Below are 15,920 nucleotides of genomic sequence, written 5' to 3' on the forward strand. Positions count from 1 at the left end.
GCATCGACTTCAGCAGGAAGATTTGCTTCTCTCAAGCTCTGGGGAGAACTAGGGATGTACATAGCCCTTTGCTAGCCATGCATTTATTTCCCTGTAACTCTCTCTTCATGGTTTCATCTACAGGCTCTTAAAAATAAATAAATGTAATGCATGAACAAAACATCCAAGCTCTCGGTGCTTTGGTCAAGCACAGCTTGTTTAAATGCCTACAAGACTCCCAGCAGGACGGGGAATACGGTGTAAGTAGTTTGTGCTGAGGTACCTGTCTCTCCTCTCGGGCTTTCCTCACAGTCGGCACGCCGCCGGACTACATTTCCCAGCGGCCCCCGGGAGGGGAGGAAGGCGGGCGGTTGTGGCGGGCCGGTGCCCGGGCCTGCCGGGAGGGAGCATGGCTACGAGGGAGGTAGGCGGCGTGGTGCTCGGCAGGGCGGCCGAGAAGCTCTTCTCCCTCAGCGGGCTGTTCGCCGTGTACAAGCCCAAGGGGCCCACGTCGGCCGGCGTGCTCAACCTCCTGAAGGAGAAGCTGCTGGCAGGTAGGCGCCGGCGCGGGCCGGGGGAGGCGAGGTGCAGGGCACACTCCCCGAGGTGGGCATGGAGGCCCGAGGTGGGGTTTTGGTGAGGGAGTCGTAGCAGGGAGGTGCTCATAGTCCCAGGGCAGGAGTCCTCGAGCCTTTAGTCCTCGAGCGCTTTGGCTGGGGGTCCCGACCACAACCACAGCCCCTGTCAAGCCACTGCACCCTCTTTCTGAGCCGTGGTATGGGTCGGACTTGGGGGATGGAGCCGTTCCTGGGTACCTTCTGACTCACTGCATGGGGCTGCTGGTTGCCCGCGAGACTCGGTGTGTTGGTTACACAGCATGGCTGCTGTAAGGCCATATTCACCACTTGCTTATTTGGGGTAGGCATGTTGTATTGCCTGTGGTACCCCATGATGTGAGCCTTCAATGTGAATGGGATAAGATTTGCGCTAGCAGAAAGCTCCAGTCCCGCGGTGCACAGCACAGGGGGTCCCAGCTTCCTTGGAGAGCTGTTGGGCATACTCCCTGGGACAGTGTGCACCCATCTGCCAGAATGGGTGTCAGCAGCTCAGCACAGCTCTGGCAGGATGTGCTGCTTCAGTCCCACTGCTTATTGCCATTAAAAAATACAATAAATACCACCAAAAGAGTAAAAACCACATTGTGTTGAGGAGTTTGAAAGTCCTGAAGTCCTGGGGACACTGCAGAGACTGCTTTTTGTGAATACAGGTAACCCCAGCTGTCAGTTACTGGGGGGGGGGGGGGGGGGAAGTGTGATCATTACAAATTTGAGGGACTATGGCCTAGATTCTCTTTATAAAGTATATGTGGATTTGATAATCTAATCTGGGCTTTTGGGCACTTGCTGATGAAGTGAGAACCAACTTTCATATCGGTAAGTGCTTATTCAGGCTGATTTACTTGGTAATGAACTGTAGTGTAGGCATGGACTTCAATTCAGCATTGTTTGGAAGAGTTTTAGCCAGATCATGTCTGATTTCCTGTAGTGAAAGGCATAATGGAGGGATAATTAATAAAGTAGGTAAGGGAGCTTAGAGCATTTGTTGTATTTAATAATAATAATTAATAAGGGGCCTTGAACTCGGCAAAGTTCCTGGAGTCATCAGCTGCATGGGAAGTTATGGTGGGTTGAGGTGCTGTGACAGCTTGAAAGCAGCAGTGAGCAAGTTCGTTGTAGGGTTTCCATAGGGCTGTGTACATGCTAATAAACATGTATTTACATGGAAGTAAATACAGTAGGAATTGCTCAGATTAGGTAGCATTCAGTTTGTATATATGAGATGATTTCAGGAGCTCTGCTGCTAGTTCTTGTGTGCTTTGTTAGTGAAACTTCACAGGTGAACTCTCACCCAGGTTTTCTAGTGGCATTTTCTGAACATCCGTTTATAACAGTATGCAAGACTTGATTAGAATCTAGGTGAATATAGCTTGCAAATTGTTTGAGGTTGGGAGTAGATCTAGATGAATCACTGGTCTTATTGAGGACAACAATTTTTGCACTACTAATTCATAGTTTAAATAATTGATATTTATCTTCTTTAGCAGACTGGAAATATGTGCTATTTTTCCTATGTTGTAAGGTTATCCTATAATGTTTCCTTTCAATTTCTGTTTGCAGAAGCTGGCTTGCAAACAAATAGGAGCAAAAGAAATCAGGTTTTGAAAATTGGACATGGTGGAACTTTGGACAGTGCAGCTGAAGGAGTTCTGGGTAATGTAAAATATAAATGCAGTCATCAAAGGGTGACTTGGGGGAACATTTTCATGCCTACATGAAATCAGAGATGGAGGAACAATTTTGAGATAAGCATGGCAGGCTTTCTGGTGTTGGGGGAAGGATGGGTCATTGTGGTCTGGGTTAAATTTTTTCTGCATATACTTCTACATGTTTGTTTTTTTTTTTTTTACAGAAGGCTATGTTCCCTACCCCCAACTCCTGAAATAACCTGTGAGTTATTACATGAACATAAAGACTCTTGTGTAATGAATTCTAAATTACCTCAGAAATTGATGGCTTTGTTTTTTTTTTTTTTTTTTTTAGTTTAAGATGGGGATTAGTAGTCAGCATAATTTCCTAAAGTATTTGTTCCTAAACTAATGCTTTTCTGGGATTTTGTGGGAGCCTTTTGAGTTGTGATACTCACCAAATGAAAGATGTATAAGAGCAATTCAGCTGCTGCTTTTTTAAGGCTCAGCACAGAAAGACTTTTTGCTTCCTGTTCTGTCTAGCTTCATAAAGAAGAGTCATTAGAGAGATTTCATCTTTTAATTTTGATAGCAATCAATCAATCCGTTTGTCAAATTCCTTTGTTTTACTAAGGAACAGGATGTGCCAATTTGCTGGTGTTGAAAACCCGGCTATGTCTGTGACCATTGGGCTGGATTATTCGCGTATCACATATTGTCACCAACAGTTCTAAGTGACATGCAAACTGCACCTTGCTTAACTTGTAACCTTGTAGCTCTACTTAGCTAGAAGAAATAACAGCAATACTTTTTTGGTATTGAAAGGCAACAGGTACAACTGTGAGTATATACTGAAAGTAAATCCACTTTTTGATTGTTCAGGAAGAGCTGTGCTTCAAGGGGAGGTTGTTTTCATGAAGGGTGTTGCTAATAGAGGCCTGTAGGCTGGTAATTGTTTTTCTCTGTCATCTGTGAACATTGCAAAATGTAACATTCTTAGGCTAGAAGTACCTACTATCTCATTTTGTTTCAATTTCCTGTAATGTGTGGCTGCTCACTGGAGAATACCCTGTGTACTGCTGAAGCGGACATTTTCCTTCTACACAGATGTTCCCTTTGAGCATGTTACTGCCCATTGTGGGAAGTCAACAGCATTGATCCAGAGGAAAAGAAAAATCACTCATGCCTCTTAATTGCTTCTCCTACTGCTCTCTGATATGCAGCAGTCTCCAAAGCATGCTCCTGTGGCATGACAAAAAGTACTTGGGCTTGATGTGCTTGGTAAAGACAGAAGTGCATCACCTTAATATGCTATGGATTGATCATTCCAATGCCATACAAAACACACACAGGAAAATCAGTGGTAGCTAGATTGGAAAGGACGAAACTGGAGAGGAGTGGGAAAGGGAATGTGCCCAAATTTTTTGTGGGTTTGGGTAAGATATTGAGGAGAGTGGAGAACACAGCAGAAGCAAGTTACTCAGATAGGGATGGATAGGGTGGTGAGGCAGAAAGTTTTCTTTCCTCATGGTCAGTTGTACAATAGTATTTATTTTCTGAAACCTCTAAGCTTTCTTGATCTATAATGGCTGTTTCCCAGATTTTATGTACTGCATATCTAGAACTTTATTCGTGGGAACTAGTGAATTAGTTGATAGAGAGTCTTGCTTAGCATGCCAAATGTACTGCAAATAACTGAGCTGTGCTTTTCATCTGAAAATAGACTTTCATATTTTTTTTACTGACAGCAAGTGCAAATGAGGAAGGACCTTGGAGACAGAGGTTGGTGATGAATGGCATGTGAGTGAAAGGCAGTGTAGAGACCAGGTGGTATTGGTGGCCTCACACTGGTAGGAGCCTGAAGCGACTGCTGACTGAGGGATAATCTTTAGTCTGTCCCCATCTGTGGCTTCTGTTGCATTTGGAAGGTGGTGGGAGCTAGGATTCAACTTCTACTTCTCAACATTAGGTCTCAAATTTTAAGATACAAGAAGCGAGGAACTGTAGGTCAAGTCTTAATGAATACCTTACGTTAGTCCATGGTTGGGGTTCCAGTTTAGTGTTTCTTATTGTACAGTAGGAATTGTAAATATTTAGCTTGTTTCTGTAGGGCAGCTATGAATTGTGCTTCCATAGGAGAAGAAAAAACGAAGAAGTACCAAAACTAAAAATTCAGTTAAACTTTGTTAGGCTCTGTGTAGTCTGGCAAGTTTAGTTTATGTCATCTTTCAATAATATACATTACACAAGCTGATGATTAATGGGGAAAATTGTTAGTGTCTTGTTCACAAAAGCATTCAGTGTCTCTTTAAAATGATTCTATTGAATCTCTTGACACTCCTCAGCAAATTTCAGCTCAGCAGTTATGCAGAAGTGTCAGTGATTTCATCACGTTGCAAGAACAGTGTTTGGTTATAAAGTTTTATCTGTGTGCTATCTCCTTTTCTCAGCCTTGTTGCAGCTCCTTCCTGTCTTGCAAATGACAGGAACAGGCTGAACTGAAGTTTCACGAGCACAAGGGCATGTGTGACTAAATACCCTCAGGAACAAGATGAGAAGTAATTGAGAATGAGAAGTCATCTAATGAGTCTCAGAGTGTAAAGATTTGAGAAGCATTAGAGCAGAAATATTTGTTTTGATTTTAAGGAAAGATTCATTGTCAGCTTAATGTTTCTGGTACTGGCTCCAGCTTAACATAGACCTGATTTCCTGCAAGCTCCCTTAACTCCTGTAATTTTATTAAAACCAAGGGCATAAGCAGTTATGTTTTCATAGAATCATAGAATAGTTAGGGTTGGAAAGGACCTCAAGATCATCTAGTTCCAACCCCCCCGCCATGGACAGGGACACCTCTCACTAAACTATCCCACACAAGGCTTCATCCAACCTGGCCTTGAACACCGCCAGGGATGGAGCACTCACAACCTCCCTGGGCAACCCATTCCAGTGCCTCACCACCCTAACAGGAAAGAATTTCCTCCTTATATCCAATCTAAACTTCCCCTGTTTAAGTTTTAACCCGTTACCCCTTGTCCTGTCACTACAGTCCCTGACAAAGAGTCCCTCCCCAGCATCCCTATAGGCCCCCTTCAGGTACTGGAAGGCTGCTATTAGGTCCCCACGCAGCCTTCTCTTCTCCAGGCTGAAAAGCCCCAACTTCCTCAGCCTGTCTTCATACGGGAGCTGCTCCAGTCCCCTGATCATCCTCGTGGCCCTCCTCTGGACTTGTTCCAGCAGTTCCATGTCCTTTTTATGTTGGGGGCACCAGAACTGCACACAATGCTCCAGGTGAGGTCTCACAAGAGCAGAGTAGAGGGGCAGGATCACCTCCTTCGACCTGATGGTCACGCTCCTTTTGATGCAGCCCAGGATACGGTTGGCTTTCTGGGCTGCGAGCGCACACTGCAGCCGGCTCATGTTCATTTTCTCATCGACCAGCACCCCCAAGTCCTTCTCTGCAGGGCTGCTCTGAATCTCTTCTCTGCCCAGTCTGTAGCTGTGCCTGGGATTGCTCTGACCCAGGTGTAGGACCTTGCACTTGTCGTGGTTGAACTTCATAAGGTTGGCATCAGCCCACCTCACAAGCGTGTCGAGGTCCCTCTGGATGGCATCCCTTCCCTCCAGCGTATCAACCAGACCACACAGCTTGGTGTCATCGGCAAACTTGCTGAGGGCACACTCAATCCCACTGTCCATGTCAGCGACGAAGATGTTAAACAAGACCGGTCCCAACACCGATCCTTGAGGGACACCACTTGTTACCAGTCTCCAGCTGGACATCGAGCCATTGACCACAACTCTTTGTGTGCGGCCGTCCAGCCAGTTCTTTATCCACCGAGTGGTCCATCCATCAAATTGATATCTCTCCAATTTAGAGAGAAGGATGTCATGTGGGACAGTGTCAAACGCTTTGCACAAGTCCAGGTAGATGACGTCAACTGCTTTACCCTTATTCATCAATTCTGTAGCCCCATCATAAAAGGCCACTAAATTGGTCAGGCAGGATTTCCCCTTAGTGAAGCCATGCTGTCTGTCACCAAGCACCTTGTTGTTTTTCATGTGCCTTAGCATGTTGTCCAGGAGAATGTGCTCCAAGATTTTACCAGGCACAGAGGTGAGACTGACTGGTCTGTAATTCCCCGGGTCTTCCATTTTCCCCTTCTTGAAAATGGAAGTTGTCGGGAACTTCACCTGACTGCCATGATTTTTCAAATACGATGGCCAGTGGCTTCGCAACTTCATTCGCCAGCTCCTTCAGGACCCGCGGATGGATTCCATCAGGTCCCACGGACTTGTGCACGTTCAGATTTTTAAGATGGTCTCGAACCAGATCCTCTCCTACAGTGAGCCCAAGGTCTTCATTCTCACAGCCCCTGCATCTACTTTCTAAGAACTGGGTGGTGCAGTCAGAGCCTTTGCCTGTGAAGACCGAGGCAAGAAGTCATTCAGAGCCTCAGCCTTCTCCAAATCCTGTGTAGCCAGTTCTCCTGAAAGCTTCCTCAGGGGGCCTATGTTGTCCCTAGTCTGTTTTTTCTTTGCTACGTACCTGTAGAATCCCTTCCTGTTATCCTTAACATCCCTGGCTAGGTTTAATTCTAACTGGGCCTTAGCCTTCCTAACCTGGTCCCTAGCTTCCCGGACAACATCCCTGTACTCTACCCAGGCCGCCTGTCCTTGCTTCCATTTTTTATAAGCCTCTTTTTTTCCCTTGAATTTTCCTCAGCAGCTCCTTATCCATCCAAGGAGGTCTCCTGGCCCTCCTGCTGCACTTCCTTCTAGTTGGGATGCAGCACTCCTGAGCTTGTAGCAGGTGATCCTTGAATATCAACCAACAGTCTTGGGTCCCCCTGCCTTCTAGGGCTGTATCCCATGGAACCTTACTAAGCAGGCTCCTGAAGTGGCCAAAGTCTGCTCTTTTGAAGTCCAGGGCAGTGAGCTTGCTACACGCTCTTCTCACTGTCCTGGGGATCTCAAATTCGACCATCTCGTGATCGCTGCATCCAAGGCTGCCCTGGAGTACCACATTCTCAACAAGCCCTTCCCTGTTGGTGAGCACAAGGTCAAGCATGGCACCTCTCCTTGGCAGCTCTATTACTTGCAGAAGGAAGATGTCTTCCACACCATCGAGGAACCTCCTGGGTTGCTTGTGCCATCGTTCCAACAGATGTCAGGGTGGTTGAAATCCCCCATGAGAACAAGGGCCTGCGTGCGTGAGGCTTTTCCTATCTGTCTGTGGAGTGCTTCATCCACAGGTTCTCCTTGATCAGGCGGTCTGTAACAGATTCCCACAGTAATGTCTCCCATGGCTGTTTTCCCTTTAACCCTGACCCACAAACTCTCTGTAAACTGCTCACCTGCCCCCAGACAGAGTTCCATACTCTCCAGCCTATCCCTAACATAAAGGGCAACTCCCCCTCCCCGCCTGCCAGGCCTGTCCTTTCTAAAGAGCCTGTAACCTTCCATTCCAACACGCCAGTCATAGGAGCCATCCCACCATGTTTCTGTGATGCCTATTATATCATACCCCCGTAGATGTGCACACATCTCTAATTCCTCTTGTTTGTTCCCCATGCTACAGGCGTTTGTATAGAGGCATCTGAGACGAGCTCCAATTGAAGCCGGCTTGTTGGCTGGAGCAGCTGGAATATATCTACATTGTTCCGAGCATTTATTATAGGTGCTGGCAACTGACTGGGTGTGTTGGGATGGAATGATGCCCCCCTCCCCCAACACATCTAGTTTAAAGCCTCCTTGACCAGTCTGGCTAGCCTCCTACCAAAACTGTTCTTCCCCTTCTTTACCAGAGCAGCTCCACCAGCCCCCAGTAGATCTGGCCTACTAACTTCAGTCTTATGTTCAAGACACCCAAACCCCTGACTATGACACCATCCTTTTAACCATCTATTGACCTGGCCAATCCTCCTAGCTTTTTCTTGGTCCTCCCCTGTGTCCTGGAGAATTGATGAAAAGACTATCTGAGCACCGGAGCCCCTAACCACCTCTCCCAGGGCTCTGTAGTCTTTCTTTATGGTCCCCAGTCTACCATGAGTTGTACACAAACCTGCTTTCCTTTTGAAATTTTCATTGTTTCTTTGGTTTGCTGTGTGTGGAGAATATCGATAGGAAAGCAGATTCAGGGAAAGCACCTTGTAAAAACCTTTAAGGTAAAATATAAGAGAGAGCTCTTTTACTGTCTTCCTTTTATGAAGAACTGACTGCTGTTTTGCTGAGTACTGGTTTAAGATTGAAATGACAGTGGTCTGTATACACAGTAATGGGAAGGTTTGATTATGAAAGATTTTTGAGAGGCAGTTGGACCTTTTGATTATTTTATTTTCTTGCTCTAAGCCTGATAAACTATTTCATTATGCTGTCTTGCTGTGTTACTCTTGGTCACTATCAACCTTTAAATGGGCCATTTAGTTACAGTGAAGGCTGGATTCATTATTAGGGAGCCATAGCCTTCATCAAACCATGATGATGTTAATTGCACTATCCATTTCTTTGGTGATTAAAAGATAAATAAATAAATGGGTTGAATTAAAGCGTTTTAACAATAGGTGAAGCTTATTTATCTTCTGCTTTAGACTTTTCCTCTCACTACTCCCATGTTTGAACATCAGGGATGCTTTCTATTGAGTGCAGCCTTCCAGTATCTGAAGGGGGGCCTACAAGGATGCTGGAGAGGAAATCTTCATCTGGGACTGTAGTGATAGGACAAGGGGTAATGGGTTTAAACTGAAACAGGGGAAGCTCATGTTAGATATAGGGAAGAAGTTTTTTACTGTGAGGGTGGTGAGGCACTGGCACAGGTTGCCCAAAGAAGGGGTGAATGCTTCATCCCTGGCAGTGTTCAAAGCCAGGTTAGGCAGAGCCTTTGGTGACATGGTTTAGTGTGAGGTGTCCCTGCCCATGGCAGGGGGGCTGGAACTAGATGATCTTCAGGACCTTTCCGACCCAAAGAATTCTATGATTCTATGACTCCCTTTATATGCTAAGAGACTGTGAAAGGCTATATTTCTGACTAGCATAATATTTAGTAGTGAATGGTGTGCAATAAGGGAACTGCAGAGCTGGGGTTGAAGTGGCATTTCTTCTTCTGTCTTTGCAGTGATTGGTATTGGAAAAGGAACAAAAATGCTGGGAACTATGTTGGCAGGTTCCAAGGTAAGGAATGCACAATGACTTCTATTAGTGGGGTTTTTTGTTCGTTTGTTTTTCTTTTTTCTTCCCGTGGAGATCTGCATCCACATACAAATACCTTAACCATTCTGTGTATTTATGTTAAATGTGTACTTCAACTCCTTTCTGTATTTTGTCAAAAATCTGATATTAAGATTTTTACATCCAGAATGGGTTTTGTTTTTTTTTTTTAACTTTGTTTGTCTTGGTTTGTCTACAAGATGTTAATAAAGCCCAAATTCCTATTTTACAGTAAGATTCTTATAATATTTAATGTTTACCCCTGCACCCCCCAAATGCCCAAAGCAAGCTATAAGAAAGATAGCACTGTAAATTATGTTTTGGGGATGTAATTATGTACAATGGTTGAGGTTTTGGTCTTTGTGTGTAGATAACATAATAATTATTTAGTTTGCAGTAACAGATGCTCTTTGTTTCTTTTCTCTCTTAAATACCATGAGGCCTTAAAAGGCACCTTTTGGAATTAAGGTGTGTTTGTGATAGTAGCTATAGTTCCAGATAGCAGCTCCTGTGCTCTACAAACCATTGATAGGTGTAAGAAGCCAAAGGAAACAAAAGCCCTGTGGCTGCATAACATAATCCACACTGGAGCCTTGACTGATAGCAGTCTTGTGCATTGCTGCTCTTGATTAGTGGTACTATGTTTTTGGTGGGTGCACTCCAGATTGTAGGTGTTACATACACAAACAAGTGCATGTACTCATAAGAATAATGTACCAGTGTTGATGCTTTCTTTGCAAGTAAATTCCTGTTGATTTAGCCATTATTCTTAAATGAGAAGTTTAGGTAAGAATGACAGATGGAGAAATCAATTAAGCCTTCCAAATTTAATCTTAGACTCAAGGAAAGTCAATAGTGGGCTCAGTAAATTGATGGCCTTTCTAATGCATTTTATTCTGCTGGTTTTACCATTCTCTTCTGATCTGAACACTTAAGCTCTTTAAGGTGCTGAACTGATAGCTTGAGGTACAATTTGACAGTCTTCAGTTCAACTGAAAGGCAAATAATTTGAAAGAAGAAAATACAAGGAGGACAAAAGAACGTAGCCATAGAGTCTGATCCAAAATGTACTGTAGTCTTTGTCAGTCTCTGCACTGACTGTAATGTTTTGCATTTGGTCTATAAGACTGGATTTCAGAGGTATCTGTGTTTTGAAACATGCAGTAAGCAGTGGGGGCTGGATTTACAGTGGAAGTGTAAGCAGCTACAGCCTGACATCTCCTTTCAAAGAACTTCAAAGTTAAAAAAAGTCACTGAGATACTTCAGCTAAATGGGCAGTAGGGGCAGTCTGGCGAGCTAGATCAATCAGCTCTCACCTGGCTTTAGACTGGCATAGGCTGTGAGCACTTTATTCAACGAGGCAAGAAAAGTTACATCCTTACTGTAGATCAGCTGTTCACCTGCAACTGTTTGTGTGTTCCGATGTGGCAAAGAGTGTAGGGTAGCTAACATTTGTGCGAGGGGGCATGGCAGTCATAGAATCATGGAATGGTTTGGATTGGAAAGAATCTTGAGATCATCCCGTTCCACCCCTCTGCCATAGACAGGGACGCCTCACACTAGACCAGGTTGCTGCAAGCCCTGCCCAATCTGGCCTTGAACAAGGTCAGGGACTGGGCAGCCACAGCTTCTCTGAGCAACCTGTTCTAGTGCCTCACCACTCTCACAGGGAAGAACTTCCTGATATCTAACCTAAAATCTCCCCTGTTTAAGTTTGAACCCATTACCCCTTGTCTTATCGCTAAAGTTAAGAGCCTTCATTTGGAGATTGACTTGCCTCTGCTTTCACACGTTCTATTTATACTGAAATAAATTAGGCATACAATAATTTGTGAGTCTAAAGGAGGTTGAAGGATCTCCCAGTTATCTGCCTATTTGTCTTTTTGACCACACTGACTCCATGGCTGATAATGTAGCAAGAGATTTGGTACAGATAAACCCATCGCTGTCTAAATAGGCTTGAGTGTCATTTTGCATTCCATGCCACCTGCTAGGAGTTTATACTTTCATTGCATTTTTTTTTTTTACCATTGTTGGTGCTGAAGTGTGTGTTGAACTGTGAGGTTTTTCTTTTGTTCCTTTTATTACTATAAAGATTGAGTTGAACTGTCTGGGCCTCTCTAGTCAGGATTTACTGTTTGGGTATAGGAATGTATCTTATAAAGAAGTAGTTCAGTCTATCATTGTTGGCAGCAGAGCTATGCTGAATGGCCAAAACGTATGTTACTGCAGTAAACTCCATATGGTGGCTCTGCCAGAGATTGGACTATTTCTGTTTTTTCCCCAAACATTGTGTGAAACTTTCCTGACTCTGTGTGGCAGCTCTGAACGTTATCACTTGATTTGCAACTCATACACATTATGCAAGGAGTGTTGCTCCTCCAGTGTAAATCTAATTCCCCATTGGTTTGACCTCCCTATGAATTAACTCAAAACAAATAGAAATGTTCAGCCAAGGGCAATACCTACTTACTGTTCCAGATTTCTCATTGAATTCTTAGTATTTATCCAGAAACAAAAATATGTGCAAGCTGGCTTTGGTTTTGTTTGTTTGCTGTATTTTATTTCAAATATTCCAAGTGAGGGGGAGAAGTGGAATGCTCTTGGATCTGGAATGTAAATACTGAGCATTTAATACATGTTACATAGGAAAAACACTTTTCTTTCTTGTTTTCTGGGATTTGGACTTGGTCTTGCTTGGACTCTTTTGCACTGCATTATTTTGAGAGCAATCTTTTTATTGTGTTTGCAAAATGAAGTTAGTAGAATGAGAAACCATTTCCTGCTTCACCAGTAAAAGTAATATGGTAGGGGTGGAGCAGTTTATGTTATGCCTAGTTTTTTCTGAGTGACTCAGTCTTACTGGTGACTTGTCTGTCTCAAACACAATGTAGAAGTGATCTTTTTTGGGGGAAATGGGCTAGAAAATACTAGCTAAGAGCAGTTTCCAAAGTGGTAATCCTGCTTTAAAAACTCTCATCTACCACAATGTGCTGTTATATAGAAGCAATGAGGGAGATGATCAGGAACTCATCAGAGAAAGAAAAAGGAAGAGCAAAAAGCAGTGAAATTCTTCATTATTCTAATACTTTCCTTTGGGAGGAGATGTCTTCCAACATATACAGCCTTTATTTTTAGGTGGGATAAAACAGGGTAATTGAAACTTTCAGACTTCACTTTCGTGCTTCATTGGCATATTACTCCATGTGGTAAATCTGGGTTCATCTAAAGAGAACTTGAGTCATACCAGTGTGAATGAAGGCAGAACATCCATCAAACTGTGCTTGAAAACAGTGCCTCTCGGGCAGCAGAAAGCATGAGCATGTTGGGTTTATCTGAGGATCCAACTTGTCATGGTCCACACACAATCTGAAACCCCAAGTGCTCAGTGAGTGACTTGAGGGGGATAGCCTGAGTACTTTGCACTGGTTGCACAAGCTTAGGCAGGAACTAGTTAAAATAGGAAATTTACAGAATCACAGAATCCCAAGGGTTGGAAGGGACCTAAAAAGATCATCTAGTCCAACCCCCCTGCAAGAGCAGGGTAACCTACAATACATCACACAGGAACTTGTCCAGGCGGGCCTTGAATATCTCCAGTGTAGGAGACTCCACAACCCCCCTGGGCAACCTGTTCCAGGGCTCTGTCACTCTTACAGTAAAGAAGTTCTTCCTGATGTTAACGTGGAACTTCCTATGTTCCAGTTTACACCCATTGCCCCTTGTCCTATCACTGGATATCACTGAAAAAAGCCTAGCTCCATCATCCTGACACCTACCCTTTACATATTTGTAAACATTGATGAGGTCACCCCTCAGTCTCCTCTTTTGCAAGCTAAAGAGACCCAGCTCCCTCAGCCTCTCCTCATAAGGGAGCTGTTCCACTCCCTTAATCATCTTTGTGGCTCTGCGCTGGACTCCTTCAAGCAATTCCCTGTCCTTCTTGAACAGAGGGGCCCAGAACTGGACGCAATATTCCAGATGCGGCCTCACCAAGGCTGAGTAGAGGGGGAGGAGAACCTCTCTTGACCTACTAACCACTCCCTTTCTAATGCACCCTAAGATGCCATTTGCCTTCTTGGCCACAAGAGCACATTGCTGGCTCATGGTCATCCTCCTATCCACCAGGACCCCCAGGTCCCTTTCCCCTTCGCTACTTTCCAGCAGGTCACCCCCCAACCTGTACTGGTCCATGGGGTTGTTCTTCCCCAGATGCAAGACTCTACACTTGCCCTTGTTAAATTTCATCAAGTTTCTCCCCGCCCAACTCTCCAGCCTGTCCAGGTCTCGCTGAATGGCAGCACAGCGTTCTGGTGTGTCAGCCACTCCTCCCAGTTTTGTGTCATCAGCAAACTTGCTGAGGGTGCACTCAGTTCCCTCATCCAGGTCATTGATGAAAATATTAAACAGCACCGGTCCCAGCACCGACCCCTGAGGAACTCCACTAGTCACAGACCTCCAGCTAGATTCTGCGCCATTGACCACAACTCTCTGCCTTCTTCCTCTCAACCAGTTAATCTTAAAAGCTGTAGCATCTCCAGAACGAAACACTGTGAAAAAACCCCTAATAACTAGATAGGGTACAATCCAGACTCCAAATGTTCACAAGGACTAGAAAGAGAAAAGGAGATTATGGGCAGAATGAAGATACATCAGTGACCTAATATGTGATAGCTTCAGTTTATCACAATTGTTAAAATTTGAGTTCTTATGAATCCTGAATGGAAAATAAGCCCTAGTTCAGTGATGGGGTCTCAAAACTTGCCAGTCACACTTGAATCCTACATCTCCCTACGGGAGAGGGCTTGCCTGAGCAGGAATTGGTTCAGATCACGTCAGAGGATTACTGAGAGATATGTAAGTTACTTTTTGCAGTGTGATTCTGGGATTAGAGTTTGTATATTGCTAAATTCTTTGTTTGTATATTTGCAAAATTCATGTGTTGGTACCATGTGCTGTGGAACATGTCCATATGGAAGGTTGTTTCTTTACCTCCTGTAATTATCTTACTGTCCTAAAAATTAGGCTTTAATTTGTATCCCTTAGCTTCTCTAACCTAAAGGTTGCAAACTTTCTCCATTAATTCATTTTTTTGGAATTAAGTCCTTTGCTTCCATCTTTTGGCAGTGAGTTCAATGAATTAATAATGCATTAAAAAGCACATCTAGTAGTTCTGTAAGGAGCAGAACTAATGAAGCCTTTTCTTGTTTACAGCTCGTTAGACACCAAAGCCCCATGTGGACTCTTTAGTACCCAGCAATACAGTGGGGCTCCCTCTGGAGACTTTTTCTTCATGGAAGCTGCAATAGATTTATTTCCTCTATCTGTCTCTTTACAGGAGGCTTATAAGAACCCGGCATCTCTGAGACCTCTGTTCTTCTGCCAACATTTGTGTGTTTGCACATTAACATGCACACCATGATGGTGTGAGTGCTGTTCCTTTGAAAATCCTCATTTTCTTTTTGAAGAGCCTTGTGTGGTGGGGTTTTTTTGTGGGTTTGTGGGGTTTTTTTTTTAATGTATTTCAAAAGCAGTTTGTGCTCCAGTTTGCATATTAGAGTTACGAGTGCAAGAAAATTGAGTTGACTTTCCTTTTGAAGGATGCTCTTGGTGGTGCGTGCTCTTACTTTTAATCTTAAAAAAGAATCCTCTGCAGTATCACCAGCTAGCTCTTTGCTTCAGTTTGCTTTCTTTTGGAGCTGATAAAGCCAAAACTACTTATTCGTACAGCATATAGTGGTGTGTTCTGTTTTCTTCTTCATATTCTGGTACGTTTAACAATCTCTTGGCAGGGCAAGATTTGTGGGTAGCGGTAATACTTTTTATTAGACTAGTTGGTAAAGTATGGGACATGGTGTTTGGGTCTGTATGGCCTTTCTCAGATTTAAAATAGAAGCCATGGACTTTAAGTGTATTGCAGATTTGTTTATAGAGTTTAGTGAAGTAGGAATCTCCTGGACCAGAAAGACCATACTTTCTGAAAGTAAAAATAGTTCATCATAGAATCATAGAGTGGTTTGGGTTGGAAAGGCCTTAAGATCATCGTAGTTCCAGCCCCCTGCTATGCACAGGGATGTCTCACACTAGACCGTGTTGCCCGAGGGTCTGTCCAGCCTGGCCTTGAACACGGCCACGGGTGGAGCATTTACCACTTTGGGCAACCTTTTCAGTGCCTCACCACCCTCACAGTAAAGAACTTCTTCCTTATATCTAACCTGAACTTCCTCTGTTTCAGTTTAAATCTGTTACCCCTTGTTCTATCACAATGCTGTAGATGCTTTTGAGTGTGATATACCAACAATTCTGTCTCGGCAAGCAGTTACAAGTAAGATCCCAAGACTGTTCTACACAGATGAGCTACATTTTATTACCTGCTGTAATAAACTAGAGAAAGAAAACAATTTATCTCCTGTGCAGGATAGCAAGGTACTGCTCACAATTGATCAGCCAAACCAGTCTCAGGATGAGGAGGAATGTTACTGCTTGCTGGTG

The 15,920-nt window shown here is 44.0% G+C and overlaps 1 protein-coding gene across 4 annotated transcripts in view; it reads left to right on the forward strand.

Annotated features, from left to right (window-relative positions):
• Positions 1-339: 339 nt before the first annotated feature.
• The window catches only part of TRUB1 (TruB pseudouridine synthase family member 1), a 33,184-nt gene continuing 17,603 nt past the window's right edge, over positions 340-15,920 (forward strand). For 3 of the 4 annotated variants that reach the window (XM_065672327.1, XM_065672328.1, XM_065672330.1), the window contains exons 1-3: positions 340-533; positions 2,157-2,249; positions 9,336-9,391. In XM_065672327.1, the coding sequence (XP_065528399.1) occupies positions 389-533; positions 2,157-2,249; positions 9,336-9,391 (294 nt within the window). In that variant the 5' untranslated portion in view covers positions 340-388. The remainder of the gene's footprint in view (positions 534-2,156; positions 2,250-9,335; positions 9,392-15,920) is intronic. The other variant, XM_065672329.1, reaches the window with a different exon arrangement.

Source organism: Lathamus discolor, chromosome 3 (genome assembly GCF_037157495.1).
Source record: "Lathamus discolor isolate bLatDis1 chromosome 3, bLatDis1.hap1, whole genome shotgun sequence".
Lineage (NCBI taxonomy): Eukaryota > Metazoa > Chordata > Aves > Psittaciformes > Psittacidae > Lathamus > Lathamus discolor.